The sequence below is a fragment of the Equus quagga genome, chromosome 2, assembly GCF_021613505.1.
Source record: "Equus quagga isolate Etosha38 chromosome 2, UCLA_HA_Equagga_1.0, whole genome shotgun sequence".
Taxonomy (NCBI): Eukaryota; Metazoa; Chordata; class Mammalia; order Perissodactyla; family Equidae; genus Equus; species Equus quagga.
Window position 1 is genome coordinate 53,619,484 of NC_060268.1, and position 23,318 is coordinate 53,642,801.

At 41.8% G+C, this 23,318-nt stretch overlaps 1 protein-coding gene across 2 annotated transcripts in view; it reads right to left on the reverse strand.

Annotated features, from left to right (window-relative positions):
- Positions 1 to 23,318, reverse strand: part of MYO1E (myosin IE) — a 191,979-nt gene that overhangs the window by 107,345 nt on the left and 61,316 nt on the right. The window contains exons 2-4 of one of the 2 annotated variants that reach the window (XM_046655362.1): positions 11,524 to 11,667; positions 3,279 to 3,368; positions 304 to 398 (exon numbers count right to left, since the gene is read on the reverse strand). In XM_046655362.1, coding sequence (XP_046511318.1) covers positions 304 to 398; positions 3,279 to 3,368; positions 11,524 to 11,667 — 329 coding nt within the window. Of the gene's footprint in view, positions 1 to 303; positions 399 to 554; positions 579 to 3,278; positions 3,369 to 11,523; positions 11,668 to 23,318 lie in introns of those variants that run through there. The other variant, XM_046655363.1, reaches the window with a different exon arrangement.

The following is a 23,318-nucleotide window of genomic DNA, read 5'->3' on the forward strand; positions in this document are numbered from 1 at the left end:
ACGTTTCATGATTTCAGTTCAGGGCCCAATGACGAACATAGAAAGACCTGGTTAGCACCATGTGCCCCAAAGCCTTAATAACTTAAGCGACAGGGGTAGAAATGGCAACCTCACGGAAGCTCAAAGCTTTTATGATTTGGAGTCATAAAATAAACCAAGACAAAGCAAACAGCCTGCCTGTTATTCAGATACATTAAGCAGCCTCTGGCATCAGCCGCCATTGCAAAAGCATTGTTTCTTGACAGAATCCTAACTACAGCATGCTCTTGCATCCTCTGTACCTAATAAGGCTCTTTCCCATACCTGATGATGACACACTGGTTCTCTCTGTCAATGATCATGTTTCTGTACATACTATCTGCAAGAGCATAGATATGTGGTGGGTTTTCATACTGCGCCTAGAAAACAAAAGAAAACAAAAATAAAACCATGGTCAGATACAGCAAAACATTAAATTTCTTTCCTTGCCAGTGGAAATAAACCCAGCACCGTTTAGTTCCAATGCCTAGAATTACATCTTAAAAGTTACATCAGACAAGAATTCATAAGCTTGCCTCGGTCATGAGGAGTTACAGCTAACAAATGAAGATGGAATTGGAACGATTCTTCTGTAGGCCTCTGTGTGATTCAGCCTTCAGACATGACCGGTGTCTTCAGATCCTCCAGGACCACACCTTCCCACCCAAAGACGCCTCTGCAGACAACATTCCATTTCTAAATGTTTCTGAAGACACTTGGGCAATAGGTCTTAAGAGAAGCCTACTAAAACCCTAGATCTGCCTCCTATCACAATTTTAAATCCCTACATAATCGTTTTTCTAGGATGGCAAGTTGGAGAATCTGGGTCCCCAGAGGAAATGAAGTGAGACAATCTATGAATGCACAGAAAAACTAAAAATTTTCCCCAAGAAGAAAGCAGAGGGTGTGGTTCTTTAAAGGGATAAACTGGTTTGACTAGTTTGTTTCATCTTAACAGGGGAAAAAAAAAATCCTACCACACCAAGACATTCTCCCGGGTCTGTGCTTTAGTCTCATGGATAGCTTATCTATACATAATATAAATTCACCAACGAATTCACTGTGTCGGGACGACTTCAGCTCTGCTTTCTTCAATTTCTTGGCACCACCTCCACCACTCCCTCAAAAATTACTGAAAAGAAAAATATTTCATGTGCTGTAAAGCTGGAGAAAGAACACTCCTTAAATTTAAAGCTAACAAAAGAGTGAAAAGAAGGCCAGGTCCAGAGTGAGAAGACATTTAGACTCTGTCTTTCCTTTCACTGGTTGTCACCGCTAAAGTGGGGATAATAATGTCCATGCTACGAATTTCACAAGGTAACTGAGAGGATGGATGGGAAAGTAATTTGAAAGGTAGAGTAAATACGCAAAGGTAAAGCATAACTTACCTAATCCAGCTTTGAGCCTGATTACGCAATGACTCTCTACAGACAAGGGGGCCTGGCCCAGAAATTGCCACTCATTGCAAGCTCTGGCAGGTCAGAGTTGGGTGATGAGGGGGAATGAGAGGGTGCTTTGATGCTGGCACACGTTAAGCACTGGTGTATCCAGTGCCCACGGTGCCCCACAGGATGTAAGCAGAGGGCTCACGAGGGGAACTGCCTAGGGAGGGTCGAGGCTACCCCTGGGACTGGTCAACTGGATAACTCTATATGGGCACCAGAATAATGTCATCCCTGCCTTCACATTACAGTCAGAAGGGGTTGCACAATGGGACCTCAGGATATAGTCGTAGATGGCTTCTTCTAGCCCAGATTGCTTACACAGGATTATTTTTAACACCTCTTTGAAAACAGGGAAATAGAAGATTATAAGAAAGAAAAGAGGATCGAAAAATGAAGGAAATGGAAATAGAGAGAAAGCTGTAGGCAGCAGAGGGACAGGTGTGGACAATAAGTCATTGTCCAATAAGGCTTCAGAGCTGCTTAACTCTTATCTTTGACCTTTGCGTGTGCCTCTGTATTTGCTACCTATGAGGATTATAGGGTAGGTATTTCCTCTACCCGTTTCTCCCCTCCCCTGAAACTCCTGAACTCAGACACTCAATAGATTCAAGTACTTTCTCTCTCTGAGCCTCAGTTTCCTCAACTGTGAAGTGGGGATGGATAGTAAGACACAGCCAGTATCCAGGGCTATTTTACTGTCGTTATTAAGTGTAACATAGAACCTGGCACTAAGTAAACACCAATTTCACGACATTCTGTTACCATTAGCAATAAAAACAAATATATTTTTTTTAAAATTCTAGGGCATTTCTTTAAAGAGAACTCTTCAAAAGATGAATGATCTAAAAAGGGACTCACGTAGCAACACTTTCCAGAGCACTGGAAGGAAACAACACAAACGCACAGCCCTTGCATCCACCCCGCCTTGGCTGTCATTGAGGATGCCAAGCCAGCTCCGCGCCTGCTGCCCTGGGGCCCTGCTGATGAGGGCGCCAGGGCAGGGCCCAGCCTCTGCTGACAGTGTTTCCCTTGTCCTGGGCTCCCATAAAGGCAGCATTATCAAAGGTCTTTCGCGTGGCAGCCTCCTTCGGCTCCAGCTACCAGCACCATTCATCTGGCAACAATGGGGTGGGCTCTTGCTCTGGGTAAATTGCCTTCCACTTCAACTGATGAATTTGTGTGGGCTCTCTTTTGTTTGTTTTCCAGGGGTCAGGATTAATGAACGCTCTTGTGCTTCTGCTGCAAAGGAAAGAGGGAAGGAAAAAGAGGCAGAGAGGGGGAGGCCTGGGGAAGTGATGAACCCCATAATGAAATATATTAATTAGGATTACAGTTTCTATTTTTATCACACAACTGAAATGGCTATGAAGCCGGGTTTGAATAGGGACCAGAGTCACATTAATAAATGAAGTAATAAAAGATTCACTTTTCATGTTCCAGTCATAGGCACAGCTCAATTAAGGTTCTGATTTGAAAAGGATGGTTCCCATCACCATATTTACTTTTTATCCATTACCAATTTTTCAGTCCTTAGAATTTTGTGGCATATGTGGAAGAAGGAAGATCTTCCAAGCTGTACCTCCCATTTAACTAATTTTGTATATAATGTTCTAGTATTAGAGAATCCTATGCTTTTTGGAGCTGCACTCTGAAGAGCAGCACATCATTAAAAATCAACCAATGTCACCTACTTGAGCTTCCCCAATAAATAATTCATAATAAGAAAATGCAAATGTATTGCCAAGTTCAGGAAAAACTACCCATGCATCGTAAAAGCCCTGAACACTGCAGTAATTTATGTGGCATGTAACTTACCGCTCCTTGGTACATTTCAATTTCCTTTTCCCCAAAATATGGCATCTGCTTGAAAGGGTTGACTGAGATTAGTACAGATCCTATATATGTCTGAATTTAAATCCAGTTAAGGTCCATCATTAATCTTCATAGCTACACATTTTTCAAATTAAGTAACCAGATGTTATCAAGAATTCAGAACGACTGTCCCAACGAAAGGCTCAAGTACTTGTTTTCTAAAAGATTACAAATAAAGACAAAATCCATTACCAACCAGCTCAGGCTTTGTTCCTCTTCAGGAAGAGTAATGGACTTAATTACCAAGGTGCTACAAAAAAACTATGATGTCAAATGAATTGAAGCACATTCTTTCAAGACTGGTGACATGTACTGAGAGGAAAAAACAAAACAAAACAGAAACAACCCAGGAGTACAAAGAGCAGTTATCATCTCACTTCACAAACGACATTATTTTTTCCTTACTTCCATATCTCTTAGGCATACTAAAAACATATTTATTGACTCATTTAACAAATAGAGGGATACAAGACGCGCTGAACAGTCCTGCTCTTTAGAAGCTTAGGAGAACTGAGTGGTATCCATAAAATATTATTCAGAGCAGAAAATTACAAACCCACGCAGATCGAGTTTAAGGGGAGAAGGTGTTATTTCTACGTGGGGAATCTGGAAAGCCTTCTCAGAAGAATACGTGTTAATGTGCCCAAATAAATGAAGTATTACTATAACGCAAAAAATATTCCCATTTATTCATCTGACAATGAACTATTTTGAACTGGATTTCTACAACATGTCAGGCAATGTTCTGGATGCTGGGGATACAGCAGTGAACAGAATAGAATAGATAAAACTACCTGTCCTCAAGCAGGAAAAAAATCATAAGAAAACAACAACAATAAAAACACAAAACCATACACATACTCAAAATTGTTTCTTTTTTTCTTTTTTTTTTTTGAGGAAGATTAGCCCTGAGCTAACTGCTGCCAATCCTCCTCTTTTTGCTGAGGAAGACCGGGCCTGAGCTAACATCTGTGCCCAGCTTCCTCCACTTTATATGTGGGACACCTACCACAGCGTGGCTTGCCAAGCGTTGCCATGTCCGCACCCGGGATCTGAACCGGCGAACCCCGGGCCACCAAAGCAGAACGTGCGAACTTAACCGCTGTGCCACCAGGCTGGCTCCAAAATTGTTTCTTTGAATCAATGATTTCAAAATGTTTAGAAAATTTGCAGTTAAAGATGTAAAGCTTGGCGATTTCCTCCCACAAAGGGGACATTTACACATTTATACATTAGGACCCGGCTGTCAAATAGAGTGGCACAGGCAGTCTGGTCAGATTGCCAAGTTCCCTAAGCCCAGTTCCACTCTGACTTTGGGCAAGTCACATCTCCAAGCTCTGGTTAATGGATGATGGGGTAAGATAGGACCCTCTTGATAGACTTGTTATGAGAATTAAATGAAATAAACAGTATAAAATGCTTAGCATGGTACCCAGCATGTAGTAGATGCAATTTCCTTAATTCATATACTTCAAGAGGCACACTGTGTCACATGTTAACATCTCTGAAACACAGCTTTGATAGCATTATTGAACACAAATGAGCCCAGTGTGGGATGGATCATATAACATTTAAAAGTTAATATTTGTACGTGAAGGTAAGAGTGCAGAATGATTCGGCTGCAATTTTGGTTCCTTTTTCACTGACTAGAAAGATCTTCAGACTTGAAAGGGCTGAACGTGAGATGGTAGTAGAGACGATGGGGTCGTTTTAAGAGCACACTCAGACGCACACAGTGCTGGTCTGGGGGCAGAGCATGCACTAAGAGAAAATTGGAATGAGACAGTGAATCAGAACTGAAAATAACTACAGAGTCAGGGAACAAGGGCCCAGAGCCAGGGTAGTTCCAAGTGCCAAAGTCAGATGAGGCCAATGATAGATTAGTGGTCAACATTTTTTAAGACAAAATTCAAAACAGATAAATTTATTATTAAAGTTATTAAGCATGTCCATGATATTGTAGTCAAGACTCACTAAGCAGTGATGATAAAAACTAACAGTGGTTGAACACATACACACTCACATGGTACTAATCTAAGCTCCCAACAACCTGGTGACTATTTTAATCCTATTTTACTACGAGGAAACTGAGGCATAGAGAAATTTTAAAACTTGCTCAAAGTCACAAGCTAGTAAGTGGCAAAGCTATGATTCAAACCCAGGCGGTCTGGATCTACAGTCCAAACTCTTAATCAACAAGTTACAATGTCTTTCTAAGATTAGCAGGTATTGTTGTTATCATTAATATTATTATTATTGGTGCAGTTGCCAGATTTGGCAAATAAACTACAGAATATCCAGTTAAATTTAAAGTTCAGATAAGCAATGAGTTTTTTTTTTTTTTAGTATACATATGTCCCAAATAAGTATGCCTCAAGCAATATTTGGGACATACTTATACCAAAAAGTTACCTGTTGATCTGAAATTCGGTTTAACCACGTGTCCTGTATTTTATCCCCAATCCTAAACTGGCCGCACCAGGATCTAACGCAGGGTGGAGGGCGGTTGGATGAGAGAGCTCTATGATCTCTTGCAACTTAGATCCTAGGATTCTTTGAGTACTCAAAACTCTCCCTCTCTTAGTTGATTTTTCTAGTATCCTTTCCACATGGTGGGGACCAAATCAAAACTCAATGAATGAGATTTGGCCCTCATTCTGATTCTCATGGTAAACAAATACAGCGATTCGTATGGTAAACTAAATTTTCCAGAAATACAGCACTGCTATGACCATCCTCATTTCAGAAGAGGGGGGACGTCTAGGTTTACATTTATCTCCAGGCAAAAACAAACTTTGGCAAACAGGACCTTTCCGCAGAGGAGGATGCTCCTTCTCTCAGTTATAAAGGGAAGACTGTGAATGCCACTTGTCCTAGACAAATCGGTCACTGCACACAAAGAATAAAGAGCTGCCTGAGGACATGAGTCAAAGGTATCACTTCCCCACCGGTCCCTTTCTACTCACCAAGTTCTTGGTTACCCAGTAAATATGGATCAGATTGCATAACAGTTCTTACAGGAACCAACATCTTTTTCCTGTTAATAATCTGCTATGTGAAGAGACATCTTGGAAAGTCTCGATTTTCACTAAGTAGACTATACAAATTGTGGGAAGGGCCTGGAAAGGAGACACTCAAGAGGAAAAACCTCTTTCGGACTATTGTAGGCCAATCCTGAACCAACAATTCCATCTCGAATCAATGAATGAAGAGGGAAAACTGCAGCTGTTCCCTACATTTCCCAGTAGGGCTCTCAAGGCCAATATTACTCGGGAGGATTCCTGAAAAATAAAGTGTGGTTTGAAATGGATAATGTAGCTCGTATGTCTGTCTACATAGCTATAAACTTTCCTATATCAGAAGAATTCAGACAAGAGAATTTAATGTAGAATTTAAAGGAAACAAACATATTTTGGTCATTTTAGGTAAGAGTTTGGCCTAACTGTTTACCTAACTGCCCACCTTTTTTCCCTACTGGCTGGGTCTGCAGAGACCTCAGCTACTTCCCTGAGAGTGCACATCTCCTCCTGGGTTGGGTCACTTCTCCAGATAACTGGAATACTCACTCCCACTGCCTACTACATAATTCAGGTGTGCCTTTGGAAAAAGCTGTTCTGATCATTGTCTCTACCCACATGATCTTTGGCTGTGAAGGTGTGGCCCAAGGGTAATTTTCAAAACGTATGGAGAAACAAGGCTATGATACCAAAAAAAATAAATAAATAATAAATGTTATTTTTTTAATTGAGTGTGTGAGACAGAAGGGACCCAACAGATCTTCAATTGATGGTCCCCAAATGCTTGTCCATGGATCTATGAGTTTTCATTGATCTGCAGCAAGAATGACAAAAAAAGCAACGATGCCCTGAATTTTTCATAAACCTTAATTTATTCAATATAAAGGACTGTCTTTTATTCTTAAATTATTTCCAGTCTATTTCTTTGGTATTAAAATAGTCTCTCGTTTATAAAATGTGATGGTAGTACAACTTTTGTAAGTTTCTTTAATGGTCTTATTAGGCAAAGGTAAGAGTTCTACTTTTTTAAAAAAAAACACATTTTTTAAAATTATTATGTTGTGTACCTGAAACTAATATAATGTTATATGTCAATTATATCTCAATTAAAAAAAATCCCCCATCTGAGTTTTGTTATAGGAATCCTATTAGAAACTGTAAGATACCCTAAAAAAACATTTTACTGGGGCTGGCCCCGTGGCCAAGTGGTTGAGTTCGCTTGCTCCGCTGCAGGCGGCCCAGTGTTTCATTGGTTCGAATCCTGGGCGCGGACATGGCACTGCTCATCAAGCCACGCTGAGGCAGCATCCCACATGCCACAACTAGAAGGACCCACAATGAAGAATATACAACTATGTACCGGGGGGTTTTGGGGAGAAATAGGAAAAAATAAAATCTTTAAAAAAAAAAACATTTTATTAGCCAGTGAATTCCCCAAAACCACCCACACTGATCTAGCACCTTCCCCAGGTTTATCACTGAGGTGGGGCAGGGAGGGGAAGTGACTTGCTTGAAGTCACATATGTGGAGAAGGGTTGAGCTGGAACTTGAGCCCCTGTCTCCAACCATCAGACCAAAGTTCATCCCATGAACTTTGCCCTACTGCCCCCTCAACGTGAACTCTCCGCCAAGGGCCACACCTCCCTCAGAACAACTTAATGGCCTTGAGCTCTGGTCGGTCTGGTACAAAAGTCTCAACTCCTAATTCAAGGGCTGAAAATGCCAAACACACTTGAGCGTGGTCTTTGAGTAAAAACAAGTTTGGAGAAAGTTGGACCAAATGAGCGTGGAGTGCTTTGCACGGAACTGTTTTCACCAGCCACGTGGCTATAAATGACGTCTCGCCAAGTAGGAGAGCGAACACTGCAATGTTTTCCTCATATGTTTGAGAATGTCATTGTAAGAAGTGTGGCAACACTGAGGAAAAACAGGTGGTAAATTAAGCCTTCTTTGTCTTAGGATAAATAGCTGAAATACATGGTTTTTTTTATTGGTAAACAGTGTCAGCATTTTCTAAGTAGTTTTTTTCAAATATGAAACAAAGAAATGTGCATTCAGCTGAATGCATTAACAATCGATTGTTCCAAATGCTGATCTTCAATACAAACAAAGTGCTCATATTAGGTGCAGAAAAGGTAAAATGAGTGATTTTGTAACTTAATGTGAAATCGAATCTCTTCTTGTCTGTGGTTATATTGTCTACAGTTATAGAGTTATATTAAGTTATACAGTTATATTAAGATTAGGAAAGAGAGGGAAAAAACCCACGTCATTTAAAATAATGCTACTCTATCATAATAATATCCCCCTAACATTGAACTGATAAAGGAGCCTTTTACCACACAGAGGAAAAGATCTGTAGTTAGACCCTTGGTAATATTTCATAAACATCCAACACAGCCATCAAGCTTCCTAGGAGTTGAAAGCTGCTCTGTGCTATTGACGGAGAGCACATTGACGCCGAGTTTCTCAGCTATTGAGTGGGTAGAGATTTCTGAAACACGAAGTCATCAGTGGTCAACTAACTCATTTCCTTGGTAGAACACATGATTAGTCAGTCATTGATTCAAAGGCATTAATTCAACGGCTCATAATCAGCCCCCTCTGCATGAGTCATTAAAAATTCTGCTATCTGACTATAAAAAGCAAGTCTTGATAGTCAACAAATTTCCAATGAACACTTAATACAATGCACCATGCCAAGAATTATGCAAGAAACTAAGAAATACAGGATGCGAGATGATGCTATTTTTGTTAAAATTAACAGCAAGAAAGCACATAGATATACATGTCTATTTGCGATTAAACTGAAAAATATACACCAAGAGGTTAACAGGAACTAACCCTATATGGTGGGATTCCAGATGATTTTAGTGCTCTTCCTGCTTGACTACATTTTATTAATCATGTTAAAGGAACATAGATTGCTGCAAAGGACTTTTCAACTTTGTTTTTTGAAAGAAGATATACAAGAAATAGTCCCCATCCTCAAGGAGTTTCTGGTGTTTTAGAGGTAAACAATCTTTACGGGGAGAAGTAAGGCTATGTGGGTTGACCACGGACTGACTGCTGATTACCACTGACATCATTCCTTCTTATCTTACCCAGATGTCAAAAACCAAGTTTCTACGTAAATAATGTAATAAGCTGAGCCCAGGTCCTCAGAACAGTGGAAATTATCCTTTTATGGGCTTGTCAATAAACCAATCCTCCATTTAAAACAGTTTCTATGCTAAAATGTAGTTAAATTTCCAATAAGCAACTTTACAATTAAATTTTTGGAACATAACTCAGAAATATAGGAGGAACTTATACACTTGCCTTAGCGTATGATAATTATAACTAATGCGTACTGCATTCATTACTTCATCTAACCCTACAACAGCCTCCTGTGGGAGATTTTACACTCTCTTCCATTTTATAGGTGAAGAAAGCAAGGTATATAGACCACAAAACTTGCACAAGGTGACCAAGCCCACGCAGAGTAAGGTTGGAAGCCAGGCAGTGGGGATCCACATCCCGCATCCAGCTCTTCTAGTCTACCATCTGCCAGTTTCCATGTGCCATGGGTCTTGCACATAAAAGCGATTAAAATGTTTTCATAGTGATAAGCCCAGATAAAGTGAGCATATTTCAAGTTTTTAACTTTAGTACAATAAAAACTTACAATTCACTACAACAGCTTCCATCCAATTAAAGGAAATTTTACACAGGTATCTAGAAGTCAGCAAATTTTTTCCGTAAGTGATCAGAAAGTAATTATTTTAGGCTTTTCGGGTGATATGGTCTGTTGCAACTACTCAATTCTGCCATTGTAGCATTAAAGCAGCCTTAGACAGTATGTAAGCAAATGAGCAGAGCTGTGTTCCAATACAACTTTTGCTATGAAATAGGCGGTGGGCAGGATTTTGTTACAAAATGGGCCATACACCCCTGATCAGAATGCTATTATAATGTAGCTAATAAATCCAAATACATCTATTAACCCTTAAAAGCAGGGGCTTAGGGAGTTAAGTACCCAGATCTTCGGTAAATTTCCTACAGTAAATAAGAAACAGCACAGTACTGGTCAGAAGGGTCCAGGTGCCTTGGGATAACGTTATTAATTAGTATTGCTAGATAAATTACCTGGCGAGTTGAACTCTGCCTTCACCAATGATGAGATAGGCAGTCTCTACATAAGCGCTGTTGTATAAGAATGAGTATTTTTAATTAATAGTCAAATGACTGGTATAAATAATGAACAGAAGCTGGCAATGTGGAAACCATTCCTTCCTAAGCTTTTGGGGTTAAAATCTAAAAGGCATGTTACAACAGCTACAAAGACGCCCCCTGTAACGGTCATTCATAACACCATACCTGCAGGAGTCACCAACAGCATCAAATTAATCTTTCTGGGACTCCTGTATAGATTTCCACGGCTCTTTGCATGTCTATGACCAACTCTACGGCAATTTCACTAAAAGGTCTTTGCGTAGTTGCACCAAACCAAACTCCTGAATCCTGTAGTAACTTAAGTAAATATCACACTTCTTTGTTTATAATGAAGTCAACACACATTTGAACCAAATTTCCATTCTGAATTTTTAAAAGCCCTGTTAAAAAAATGGCAGCTGGCAAGCTAAAACTGAAACATAGAGAACAACTCAAGAAGGTCAAGCATTTTCAATAGCTGATCTTCACTTCTCATGTTTTCTTTAGTAAACGTAAGAATGCAGAAAAACTGGCAAAATTGCATATTTTTTGCATGAGGTAAGCGTTTTTAAACCTTTTAAGTCTGGACTTAACTGTCTCTGCTTTGCAATTAGGGAGCCCTATCGACAGAACTGTCTGCACACAGGGACTTTAGGCACAGCAGAGGTTTTAGACACCACGTGCATGGCTAGACCACGTCAAAGGTCCAGTGCCATCGATTAAAACAGATGAATATTGGCTGCACCTTGATTTTGTGAAATGCCAGGAAAATAATTTAGCATCCTCTGTGTCCTTCCCACAGCCTGAACCAAGGGACAAAAAAATAGAAAACCACATTCTGAAATGGTGAAAATGATGTGAGCACAACGTCAGTTCAGAATTTCACACAGACCTTCTTACACTAGGAGTAAAGCCACGTTTTACCATGGACATTGTCATCTCACTTACAAATGTCCAAAGACACCAATAAAGGATACAAAAATATAGTCATCCATGTATCTCTTCTTGAGATTCTCCACGATGGCGTTCTCTGTGATCTTGGAGAGCAGGACCATGTCGTCCACACCGCTGTGCTTGACATTGTGGCTCTGCCAGTGGTAGCGGTAGGCACCTTTGCTTCCCTGAGAACACAAAACACACAATTATTAGGATAGTTTATCTTCTCCTAGAGAAAAAAAATGTTCCCAAATATTCCTCATATCAAATGGAGCAGAACAAGCAGAGCCAACAAAAAGATCTTGCTATCAACAGACTGGAATTCAAGTTTCAGCCTGGCCACCAGTAAGTGGAGTGGGGAAAGGCTACCTAAGCTCACAGTGTCACTTCAGCTTCTCTTTTCTCATTTGTAAAACGAGAGAAATAAAACGCATCTCACAGAATTGTTGTAAGGATTAAATAAAATGACACATACAAAGCGTGGAACAGTGTCTAGAGTACAGCACAATAAATGATCGACGGTCTCCAATAATTCCTTCAACCTTATTGTTTTGTACAATTTATCAGTGAAAACAAGCAATAAATTGGAAACTTTTTAGACTTGCTTTGCAAATCCTATGATGCAACTCAGAAGTGGAAGAATATGTATCACACAATTGCTAGGTCACATTTGTCATAATTTCTCAAGCCATCTAAATTACTTTCCCTCCATAAACTTATCACTGGCAACGTACTATTAGCCTCCCACATGCAAAAGATAAGCTACGTGTTAATGACAGATCACTGCTATACTAACGAGGATGTGGGCAGGCCGGACCAAACATGACCACAGAACATGCATGGACAGGAGGGCCTCATCTGGCCCCATGCCTCCTTGGATAAAAGAATCTGGGGCCCTCGTCTGCTTATTGGATTTACAACACAACACCAGGGCTGGCTTCTGAACACCCTGCCGGCTTCCTTTCACTAGGCATCTCTGCAGTGGGATCCTCCATGTGTTCAGCTATGTGCCAAGTCCTGGGGTTGGGGCAGAGGGGAGCAACATGGTGGCTGCACTTGGGGAGCTCTCCATGCAGTGGAGGACATCTACGTATGGGCTGAAGTGCTTCATGCCTCATTAACAGTCAATCTGTAAATGCACGTAAAATGGGTGTTCCAAGAGTGGGGGGAGACGCCTTTATCCTAGGAGAGACAGAAATAATTTTCTGCAGAAGGTGCCATTTGAAGTGCATCTAAAATATTTTGAATTTGCCAGAGAAGACTAGAGAAGGAAGGATATTCATTATAATCTACATTCGCTGGAGCAAAACAGCTAATACGTATGAAATAAGGGCAAATATTACATGACAGGATATCGGAAGATTCTCCCTTCTCTTCAAACACTTCGTGCATCCTACTGGTCGTGTCACACGCTGGACAAGGGTGGTGGGCACTGAGCTGAATGAGACTTGCCTCTCCTGCCCTTTCTTAGGATTTCACTTTTTGGGGGGAGTTAGGGCGAAGGAGAGAAAAATTCTGAATAAGCGTATCTAGAAAGGCCACCTGCTCAGACATCAAAACTAGGATGAAAAAAGGTAATAGGAGGTTCTTCAAGAAAAGGAGGAGATGGGAGGAAACAAGATGGACACCATTTTAAATTTCACTTGAAAAAACTGTAATGTTTTCTCTGCAAGAGACAAGGGTCCTTTGATAAGAGCAAATTCTAAGGGAAAAGCAATCTAAAAACCAGCCATGAAGGGGCCACCATAAGAAAAGCATACTAGTGTCATGGGCTCAAGTTCCACAAAGCGGTTCTGGAAGTCTTGCCACCCATGCTGCCTTGCAGAGGGAAACTGTTTATATGATATATTTGGCCTTCTCAGAACCACAATGCAGCATCAGTTCTACAAAATTACCTCAGACCTCACCACTCCTTCTTCCTCTTGTGGCAAAGCAGAAAGAGAGAAAAAGCACTGGCACAGCATGACTCACTGGACCTCAATCAAGAGTCCACAGTCTACTTCTAACCAGATAAAGATTCCCGGGGACTCCTCCCCTCCTCCACCCTCCCTCCTTTTGCAGCTTCATTCTTCTTTCGGGATGCCCACAAAAATTTCTCTGCGTAGAAGACTAAGGTCCCGGAGTATCTGACCATAGGTGTGTTTGTTTGTTTGTTTTTAACCTCAATAAATACCCACCTACTTAAAAGAGGCCAAAAATGTTATTTTCTCTTTGAAAAACGTGAGCACATTTGAACAAAACAGGACTGTTAATAAGCTGTTATTTAACTTCTGCAAAGGACAAGAAATGGCGAGCTCTGTGTGATAGTGTACGTGTTTGTACTGATCCACAGGAACTGCCCTCTCAAGGGAACCCTAGTCGGTCTTGGCGTGCAATCCAACTGTCGTTTCTCCGTCTCATTGTAGAGTGATACATTACTGTCTGTCCCGTCTCAGAGGTGGCGTCATCCTCCTTCTAGTGACGGTTATTCCCCAGTATAACAGGGCTCCTTGTGGAGTTCATTGATTCTCATAATTTCAAATATCCCGTGATACTGAACAGTATCGAGACCCTGGGTCTCCAGACCTCTGTGTCCAAGAGGATCAGGAACGAATAGTGTGAGTGAGCAGTTACCATAAGGAAGGCAATGAGCTATTTGATTCGTGGCTGTTGCTCCTTTTACTATTCCCAACAACCCTGTGAGAGAGGGGTTAACGTTCCCATGCTGGGTAGAAGGAAACAGATCTCCCAACTAGTAATAGCAAAGGCAAGATGGAAACCCAAGTCGCTGTGATTGCAAACTCATCCAAACATCATGGTTTCACACCATCTCCTTACTGCATATTTCCGTCTGTTACATTTAAGATGGCAACTGAATGACAGATCGCTTTCAAAACTGAATTCATCATTAAAAAGACATATGATCTTTATTAATGATCACCTTCTCTTAGCATCAAAGACTAAAACACTGGAATTATTTTTTATGGATGCATTTCCCAGATCCAAGTGGTCACAAATCAATCTCTCTTTCTCTCTCTCAATCCCTCCTTCTCTCTCTCCCTCCTTCTCCCAGGCATTTCTAGTTAACATATGTGAACTCATCTGCCTTCACTATCATCCCATACTATGTATTATTATCTCTATTTTACTGAGGAGAAAGCTATAAATTGCCCAAGATCTTCTATTTTAACTTCTCTGTCTTTATTGACGCCCCCTTACTATGCCTTTTTCCTCCACTCCTTTCCTCCCACAAAAACACAATTCAGATGAGGTAAAGGGAGGGAGGGAAGGTAGCTGGGAAGGTGGGACCAACGAGAGCCTTTCGGGGACAGCTGACCTGCCCAGACTGTCGAGGACAAGGTCAGAACCCACCAACAGGTAAATGAAAGCCAGGCCAGGGCTGGGCTGGGAAGTTCTAGCAGAGGGTGAGAACTTTATCCGGGAAGCCAGAAACCAAACATGGATGCGTAGACTCTCATCCCAGCCCAGCGAAGCTTCAAAGTTCCCCACGGTGAAACAGAGAAAGCGTTTTCTGTTTTCATTAGGGGACAAGAGAGTTAGATCATAGCTTGACTTTTCCAGAGGCTTCCCTTGGAACACAGCTGCTGACAGGGAGTGAGCAGGGAGCACAGAGGGCAAGGGTTCTCATTTACAGCCCTAGACAACGTCCTCGGAGGCAGAGTCTGCAAGTTGCCTTCAGATGACAAACTGCTGTCCTAGAATTCTGAGAACATAAGTTATGGTTGGTTCTGGGGCAAAAAAACCTTGACCCCTTCCCTTCTTCCTCCCACCCTGACGGGAAGGGTAGAGGCAGGACACCCTGGGCCGCGTGCTGGGAGGGCAGCAATGGGCCTTCCCCATCTCTGTGAGGAGGGCCATTTTCCTCAGATGGCAAGGGCCCAGTTTACCAGGCTGTCGCCGCAACAAGAGTCTGCTTCCTTCCCTTCTGCAGGCTTCTTTTTGGGCGGGTAACTCCTTTTGTTTCCCCCACTAAAAATGGTAACATTTTAAACAAGGAAGGTACTCAGCAAGGTACTTCCAATAAGCATCACTCATCAGGAAGGAATGTAGCTGCTGACGCACCAGCTAAGAAATAATAATAATGATGATGACGATGATGATGATGAAGTTAGCCCTGACAATTATTACAAATTATGAGGTAGACATTTCCCATTAGGTAAAGATTGAGTGCAGACTTTCTCAGGTCTACATTTAGCTTCCAATGATGATTCAGCTTGTTAAAAAGCAACGGATTCAAACACAGCTCTAGAAGGTGGGGTATGCCCATATCCACATAATGGCCTGGTTTGTTCCTCACCTTTAAGAGGTGGCACCAAACACAGGAGTCCCTCATGCGGAGGAAGAACCCCGCTCCCTGATTCTCCGACTGACTTTCAAAGGCAAAGCGTCACTAACTGCTGTGTGTTTACCAGGGTGGGGACTAGGAAGAGCAAAGGTGAGTCAGCACAACGGCAGGGACTGTTCTCTCCTGAAACTCCACCTTCACTCTCACAGAGAGCCCCAGTGGAGGCCCTGCCTGCCACAGCCGGGCCCTGCAGACACTCTCACCAGCTTCTCAGGGAGCATTTTTCTTCTTTGGTTCATCCAGGAGAGAGAAGAAGCCCATATACTGGGTAACAACAGTCTTCAAATGTCCTTTGGCCGCCCAGAAAAGGGAGGCCATTAAATGTGCTGTGTAAACACAATAGGCCCAGTGTTGGGCAGGGCCTGAGGGAGGAGAGATCGTAAATATTATTATGCTCTTCTAGAAGAGGACACTACACTGAATTTTTAGAGAGCAGTGTGGAAATAGGTACCAAAATTTTAGTCACACAGACCAATATGTAAACAAAATAAAAATAAAATTCACACCCTCTTTGATACAGCAATTGTATTTTTAGGAATTTACCCCAAGATATACCAAGTATGCTAAGACATACGTACAAGATTGTTCACTGTGCAACGTTTGTAATAGGGAAAGCTGGACACATGGTTTGGCGACTGACTGGAATATGGCACACCCTGCAAAGGACTTCTATGCAGTCATCAAGGAATCTGCTTGTGTTGACATGGGAGATCTTCAAGATACACAGTTTCATGAAAATAGAGATCAATATGTGGATTAGGTATAGAATCACTACCTTTGTCTAAATTTTCAAAAGATATGGTATAATTTTTTTCTTGAAAGACATACAAGTTCCATTGGGGGAGGGCCTGGGGTTTTGGGAGAAGGGTGACTTCTACTTTCCATTTTAAACTTTTCTGCAGTTTATTTATTTATTTTTTAACCATATGCATGTGCTAGTAAAATTTAAAAGTAAATAGAAACGTTGAAAATGATGCCAATGCAATCGAGCATTTTCTGGGGGTGGTGTTGGGTCCTCACCAGGCATCCCAAAGCTGGGATCACCATCGCAAGCCTGGGTTCTGTGTCGCTTCCAGGCTTGAAAGATGTATTGGAAAATGGTGTCTGGATGACAAGATATTATCATGTCTGGGAGGTTTAGTGGGTCCATGAGCAGAATAGGACAGCAGATCTGATTTCCAGAAAACCTGGGATAGAATGCCCCCAATGTTGCAAGCGTATCACTCTGAAAGGCAGATAAACCACGTTCTTATCGCGAACAATGGACAATAGGTAATGCTCTGGCCTGCATCGAACTGAGTTTGTTTTTGAATGGGATTTTTCTGTCCCAGTGTCTGTCTCATAACAGGAAAGGAACAGAACTATCTGTTAGACTTTAGTCTTTCGATTGACAGCCTGGGAATTTTACCTTTTGCAGTTCTGCCGTTTGACTGGAGTGAAATACTTCCACTGCAAACGATGGAAAAATCAACCATAAATATTTGTTGGTCTCCTATGTGCCAGGCATGGTAAACCAGCTTGCAATATATTTCAACTTTATGGAATTTAGACCCCGCCTCCCACTATTTCAGTGATGTGAAGTTGTATATTTGTAGTGTGTGTGTGTGTGTGTGTGTGTGTGTGTGTGTGCTGAACTGCAGTGAACAGAGTGCCTGGAAGGAGTGTTTCTAGGAGTCGGGGTGGGGTGGGGCAGGGCAGCCAGTAGCCAACAAACACCCCCATTCCCATCAGTCTACGGGGTAATTGGAACTAAGATTTACTGAACTCATAAATATGTGCTGACGCTTTACGTGATCTCATTTAATTTTCACAACACCTTCGAGACATGAATATTACAATCCCTCTGTCACTATTTTACAAATGGGTAAAGTCAGGCCTCGGATGATAATGTACCAAGTTGCCTCTGCTCAGAGGGACTGGGGATGGGAAAGCACACTGGGGGTCAGCTCACAAAGTGAGGGAAGGGGCAGGCTCGATGAATATAGAAGATGTGCTCATTAGCTTCACTCACATAAGTATGTGTGACCTGACCAAAAGTTCAATATTTGCCTAACATTTCCACACACATGATCTCAGTTAATCCCTGTGACAAAGGGCCAGGGCTGAGACTTGTCATCAGCATTTCTGACTTCCTTTTCTTTGCTCTTTCTGCTACTCCACAGCTCACTTCCAATAGCATCATCAAGGCCAAGTGTAGACACTACCTCAGGATCACCAGGTCCAGTGGTCTCTTAGCCAGTGTTGGCCAGAGTCAACCTTCCTGGAAGCGACGAGAGTAAACAATTTATCCTCCAAATCGGGACACTTTGAGGGCAGAAGGGAATGTTGTTAATAATAAAGCTGGAACAGGAGGCATAAATTGGCACTGTTTCAGGCCTCGTGGTTGAATCTGTGACCAACTTGATCTCAGAAAAGTCATGGGCTCTCAAAGACCAGCCCTCCCAGCCGAGACCCTATGCCACTTAACCCCAGGGTCTCCCACAATCACCCAGCCTCTCTGAGCCTCTTGGGGCCTCAAGCTGCCTGTTCAGCAGAAAGATGTTCATAATATTACACTGCCCCCAAAGCTACTGTGACAATCAAACAAGACTGACAACACACCAACCCCAATCCCTCTAGGCGTAGAATTGGTTTAATACAATGACACGATCAGGGGACAAAGTGTGGATGGTACACACCAGGCTGGAAACACTGGTTCATTGGTTGGACTGAGCAGGGCAGGGAAAAATGGTTTGTAAAAAAATAACACGATGGTAAGGTTTTAACTGCATACATGATATACATATGTATACGGTGTAGTGGTGTAGCAGATATGTGATATTACTTATGTAAGATGCTATCTTTGTATGGAAATATGGTTGTTAAAATATTGAGGTTGTTTATCTCTCAGTGTACTTTCTGTGTGGTTTTATTTTTCTACTGAGCATATATGTGCACACATATATAGTTGTTTTCAGTGAAAAAAATTAGATCAAATAAGATAAGGAATGTGAAGGTACTCTGTAAAGTGAAATAAAATATATATATGATGCTTTCCTTGCTTTTGTTATTCCATGTCAGTTCCAGGTCTCCAATGGTTTATCCCAGCTTGCAGCTATGGCAAACTTTTCTTTAAATAACAATGGGCCTCCCAGCAGGAAAAGAAACAGCCTTTCTTTTACCTACTCTGCCTGAAATGTTGCTCCCAAAAGGGTCATTTTCTATACAAATGAACAGTTCAAATCTAAGATGTTATGAATGAACAGTTAAGATATTCCATCAATTCTAAGAGGCATTTTTTTCATATTCTAACATTCTGAAATTAGGGTGTGTCTTATAATCAATGCTGTGTCACAGCTTAACTAGTAACAGTTTTTGGTTTTGTCTTTTAAAGCAGAAAAATGAAATGATGATGCCTCTCTTACAAGCAGTAGCATCTTAGGCTGGATGAATTATGGCCAATGCCCTATGCACTTTATAAATATTAAGTCACTGTTGAATATAATCAAAGATATAAAATATTATAAAGATTTCAATTGTTCTGGAAGTGTCATACCATATATTAATGTCACTTCAGGAACCGTGCAGTGATTACATGGTGAGGTTGATGACTGCCCAGTTCTAGAGGATTTGCTGTGAACATTTTTGTAGCTGTTGTCCCCCACCCCCATCCCAAACAGGATGAGGGCGAGCGGCCTGGCCAACAAGCTGCCCACCACTAGACCAGACGTCTGCAAAGCAAGGTAATTTCCTCTTCAGTTTGCAAAGGCAGGGTTGGATTTGTATCTCTTTCAACCTACAAGTTCCTTCAGTATTAAGACCATTTGAAGTGCCATCCCCTTCCCCACCACGTGATATGCCTACCCCAGGGGATTACAATGAGTTCTGACCTTTATTCACATAAACTATACTCCAGTGTTTCCTGTGGAAATTAATCAACAGAAACTTCATTTAAAATGGAGTCTGGCGGGAGCAGGAGGAGGGGCGGTAGGCCGGTCCTGTGACCTAGTAGTTAAGTTTGGTGTGCTCTGCTTCAGCGGCCAGGTTTGGTTCCCAGGTGTGGACCTACACCACTCATAAGTGGTCATGCTGTGGCTGGGACCCACACACAAAATAGGGGAAGATTGGCACAGATGCCAGCCCAAGGCCAATCTTCCTTAAGCGAAAAGAGGAAGACTGGCAACAGACGTTAGCTCAGGGTGAATATTCCTCAGAAGAAAAAAAATAAAATAAAATAATAAAATAAAATGGAGTCGGGAGGCCAGAAGGGGGAGCTCTCAAGCCCTAGGATGATGGCAAGCCCAACAGGAAAAAGAAAGACTTCCTCTTCCTGCCCAGCAAGAGCTCAGCCAATGAGAGACTCACAACTCAGCCAATGAAAAGCCACTACACTTCAGGACACTTAAATTCTTCCAACTGACTCTTGGTTTACAGTAGCCCTTCCAACTTCCTCTTTCCCTCTGTAGAAGATTTTCTTCCCCCCCTTACTCCGTGAAACTTGCAGGTGGCTTGCTATGATTGCAGATCCTGAATAAACCCATTTTTGCTGGAGAAACCCATATTTCAGACAGTCCAATAGACTGGCTGTCTATTTGTTAAAGGCCAACATTCCTTAACCTCAGTCATTTTCAGTTACTTTTACAACTTTTGTCTAAGTTCTATAGTCCTTTGCTTCAAATTTTCCTATAAAATGTCCGTTTTAATTTGGCTAAATCCTAGCAATCATCTCCATAAAAATCACCCGTTTGGTGTCTTAGTTTTATTTCTTTGATAGGTGTTAAAATGATAATGAAAGGATACAACTTAAAATATGCAACGTGGGGTTGTACATACCGACCTCACTGTGAACCTTGATGCCATATTCCACACGTGGGAACCTGCTGCCATTCTCTAGTGGGCCGGTTCCCACCAATTTCAAGTCAAGCCATAAGGAATTTAAATGACTGCTATTCTATTTCCCAGACGTATTTTTCTCTGCTGTGGAAAATCTCACCTGGTTAGACCAGATTCTCCTTTAGCTAGCAGGTGAGAGTCTAGCTTTCATTTTCACAAATAGAAACTACTCTGTATTCATGTTCCGAATTCCCTGCAGGTTCCATCAGGGGCCCCAAGACCCCTCCCCTCTAGTCCTCTCTCCTCAGAAAACCCTCCCAGCCATCCGGGGGACACTTTAGTGGTCCCCCAAGGTGAGGGCTTGTTTTGAGGCTGAGGAGGAAATTCTCGGGCACTGCAATTTATTCTGTCTATGGAAGCACTTCCTGCGTCCCTATTGGCATTGTTCTATCCTTTTCCCTCTTAATTTCCAGAAAATCCAGAATGGTGGCTCTTTCCCCTTTGGAAGAATATTCTTCTTCTCACACAACAGGTAATTCTCATTACATACCAGCACTGTTCATAAGATTTTATACATGATAATTTATTTAAGCCTCACAACCTTATCAGGCAGGAAACCAAAGCACAGAGAAGTTAAGTAACTTGCCCAGCTCCAACAACTTGGCTTCAAACCTGGCCTGCCCAGCTCTCGAATCTTTGTGCTTAAGCATTACACCTACTGCCTCTCCTAATAAGGAAGTGGCTGTTGGGAACAGCAATAACTCTAAAGTTAACAGTAATTGATTTATTGCATGTTTACTACTTGCCATGTATCAACTTCTTTCATCCACAACACCATGAAGCAGATACTTTTATTACTGGTGTGTAGGGTACCTTGTTCAATGCCCAGCACCTAGGAGCCCGTGGAGCAAGCAGTCTGGCTACATGGCCTTGGACAAGTCAGAGAAAGCTCAGTGCCATGCAGTGGGCCTTGGGAGCACGTCTGGTCCCCAGCATGCAGGGCGTGCCTGGCACATGATTGAGCTCAATCAGGACTGGTCAAGTGAATGAATTCTAGGCTGCTTTGGCTCATCTCAAAATGAGGTGAATCTCACTGTGGCAGCTATCAGTGGGGAAAATGGGGGTCCTGGGACCAGTGTCTGCCCCAAGGAGGAAAGAAGTTTCCATAGCTTTCCTCTTGCCCCCAGCCCGGGAGATCAAAGGGAAGAGATGTTGCCCCTAAAGACATTTCTCATCTTAACTGTGCGCTGTCATGGAGGGAAAGAAAAGGCTAATCTTGACCACAGGGTGGGGACATTTCAAGCTACAGAATAAAATGAATCAAATGGTTGAACTCCCTTCATATGACAAATGCTCATTTTACTTCTGCCTCTATTTATATTTTAATCAAACAAATGCTGAAGAGGCACACTGATGTCAGTCTCTATCTTTTCAGCTGTGGGTCTGCTAGCTTGACAACATCATCAAGCATTTATCAATTCCTCCCCACCCCCACCTCCATCATCACTCCTGTTTTCAAGTACAAAGGTTGAGGAACGCAACTCTTCTTGCAAATCCACTGGCTGATTAGAATTGTTAAAAAAAAGAAACAGGCCCAAGATGGAGTCAAATGTGCTAAGTCCCACGACAGCAAACCAAGACTTAATGTCTAACCTAACTGCAGTTTCAGCCCCTCCCAGGAATGTGATCTTTAACCAGTCAATCCTGAATTACCTGATCAGATCTAGTGAGGTAATCTGCATGATAGACCCTTGCCCTTCCCCCAAAGGAAGGCGACCTTGCCTGAAATAATCCTTTCTTTTGCTTATGACTTCTTTGTCCCACCTTCTTTCTGCCTTTAAAAACCTTCCATTTTGTACAGCTCTCCAGAGCTCCCTTCTGTTTGCTAGACGGGTTGCCGCCCGATTCATGAAGCATTGAATAAAGCCAGTCGGATCTTCAGATTTACTCCGCTGAATTTTAACAGAATCAACACACTTGGGTTCAAGTACAAGCTGTAGTTCTGTGACCTTGGGCAAGGTCAATTTCATGGGATTTTATTCTTCACAATTAAGGCAATTAATCACAATTATACCTAAATGTAATTTAGGCCTTGCATCTCTACTGACAAGACTTTCATTAATGGATTCACAAACCAAGAAAACAAAATCCCATCAGACTACGTGTCCTAATTTTTGGTTTGAAAATTATAGTCCCTGAAGCAATGGTAGATGTTCGGGAAATTTCTTTAATTGAACTAAGAAGCCAAAGGCCGACCAGCCAGAAATACCAGCTGGCACCAATGGCTCTTGTTCATATTATTGATTGAAATGGGAGGAAAAACAGGGAGGTAACTGAGCAATTCCTTGTCACATAAAATAAACTATTGCTCTGTCCCACGGAAGAAAGAAATCATAATTTGAATGCTCTTCTGAGGAAAAAAAATATGCAAAGACTTAGCAAACTGCAGCAGAGTTGATAACAACCGGATCAAAAACAGTCTCCCAGGACTCACTATCTTTCACAGGATCTTTCTGTACTGATCGCAAAATACGCATTATTTATGTCATGCAAAATGGTGGAGGTATGACAACATAAGATAACTCATTTTATGGTTTTTTAAAATATTTAATTTTTCTGAAAAATGAACTGTTTGGGCACATCTGAATGAGAAAATTCAATTAGACAACAAAGCTTTGT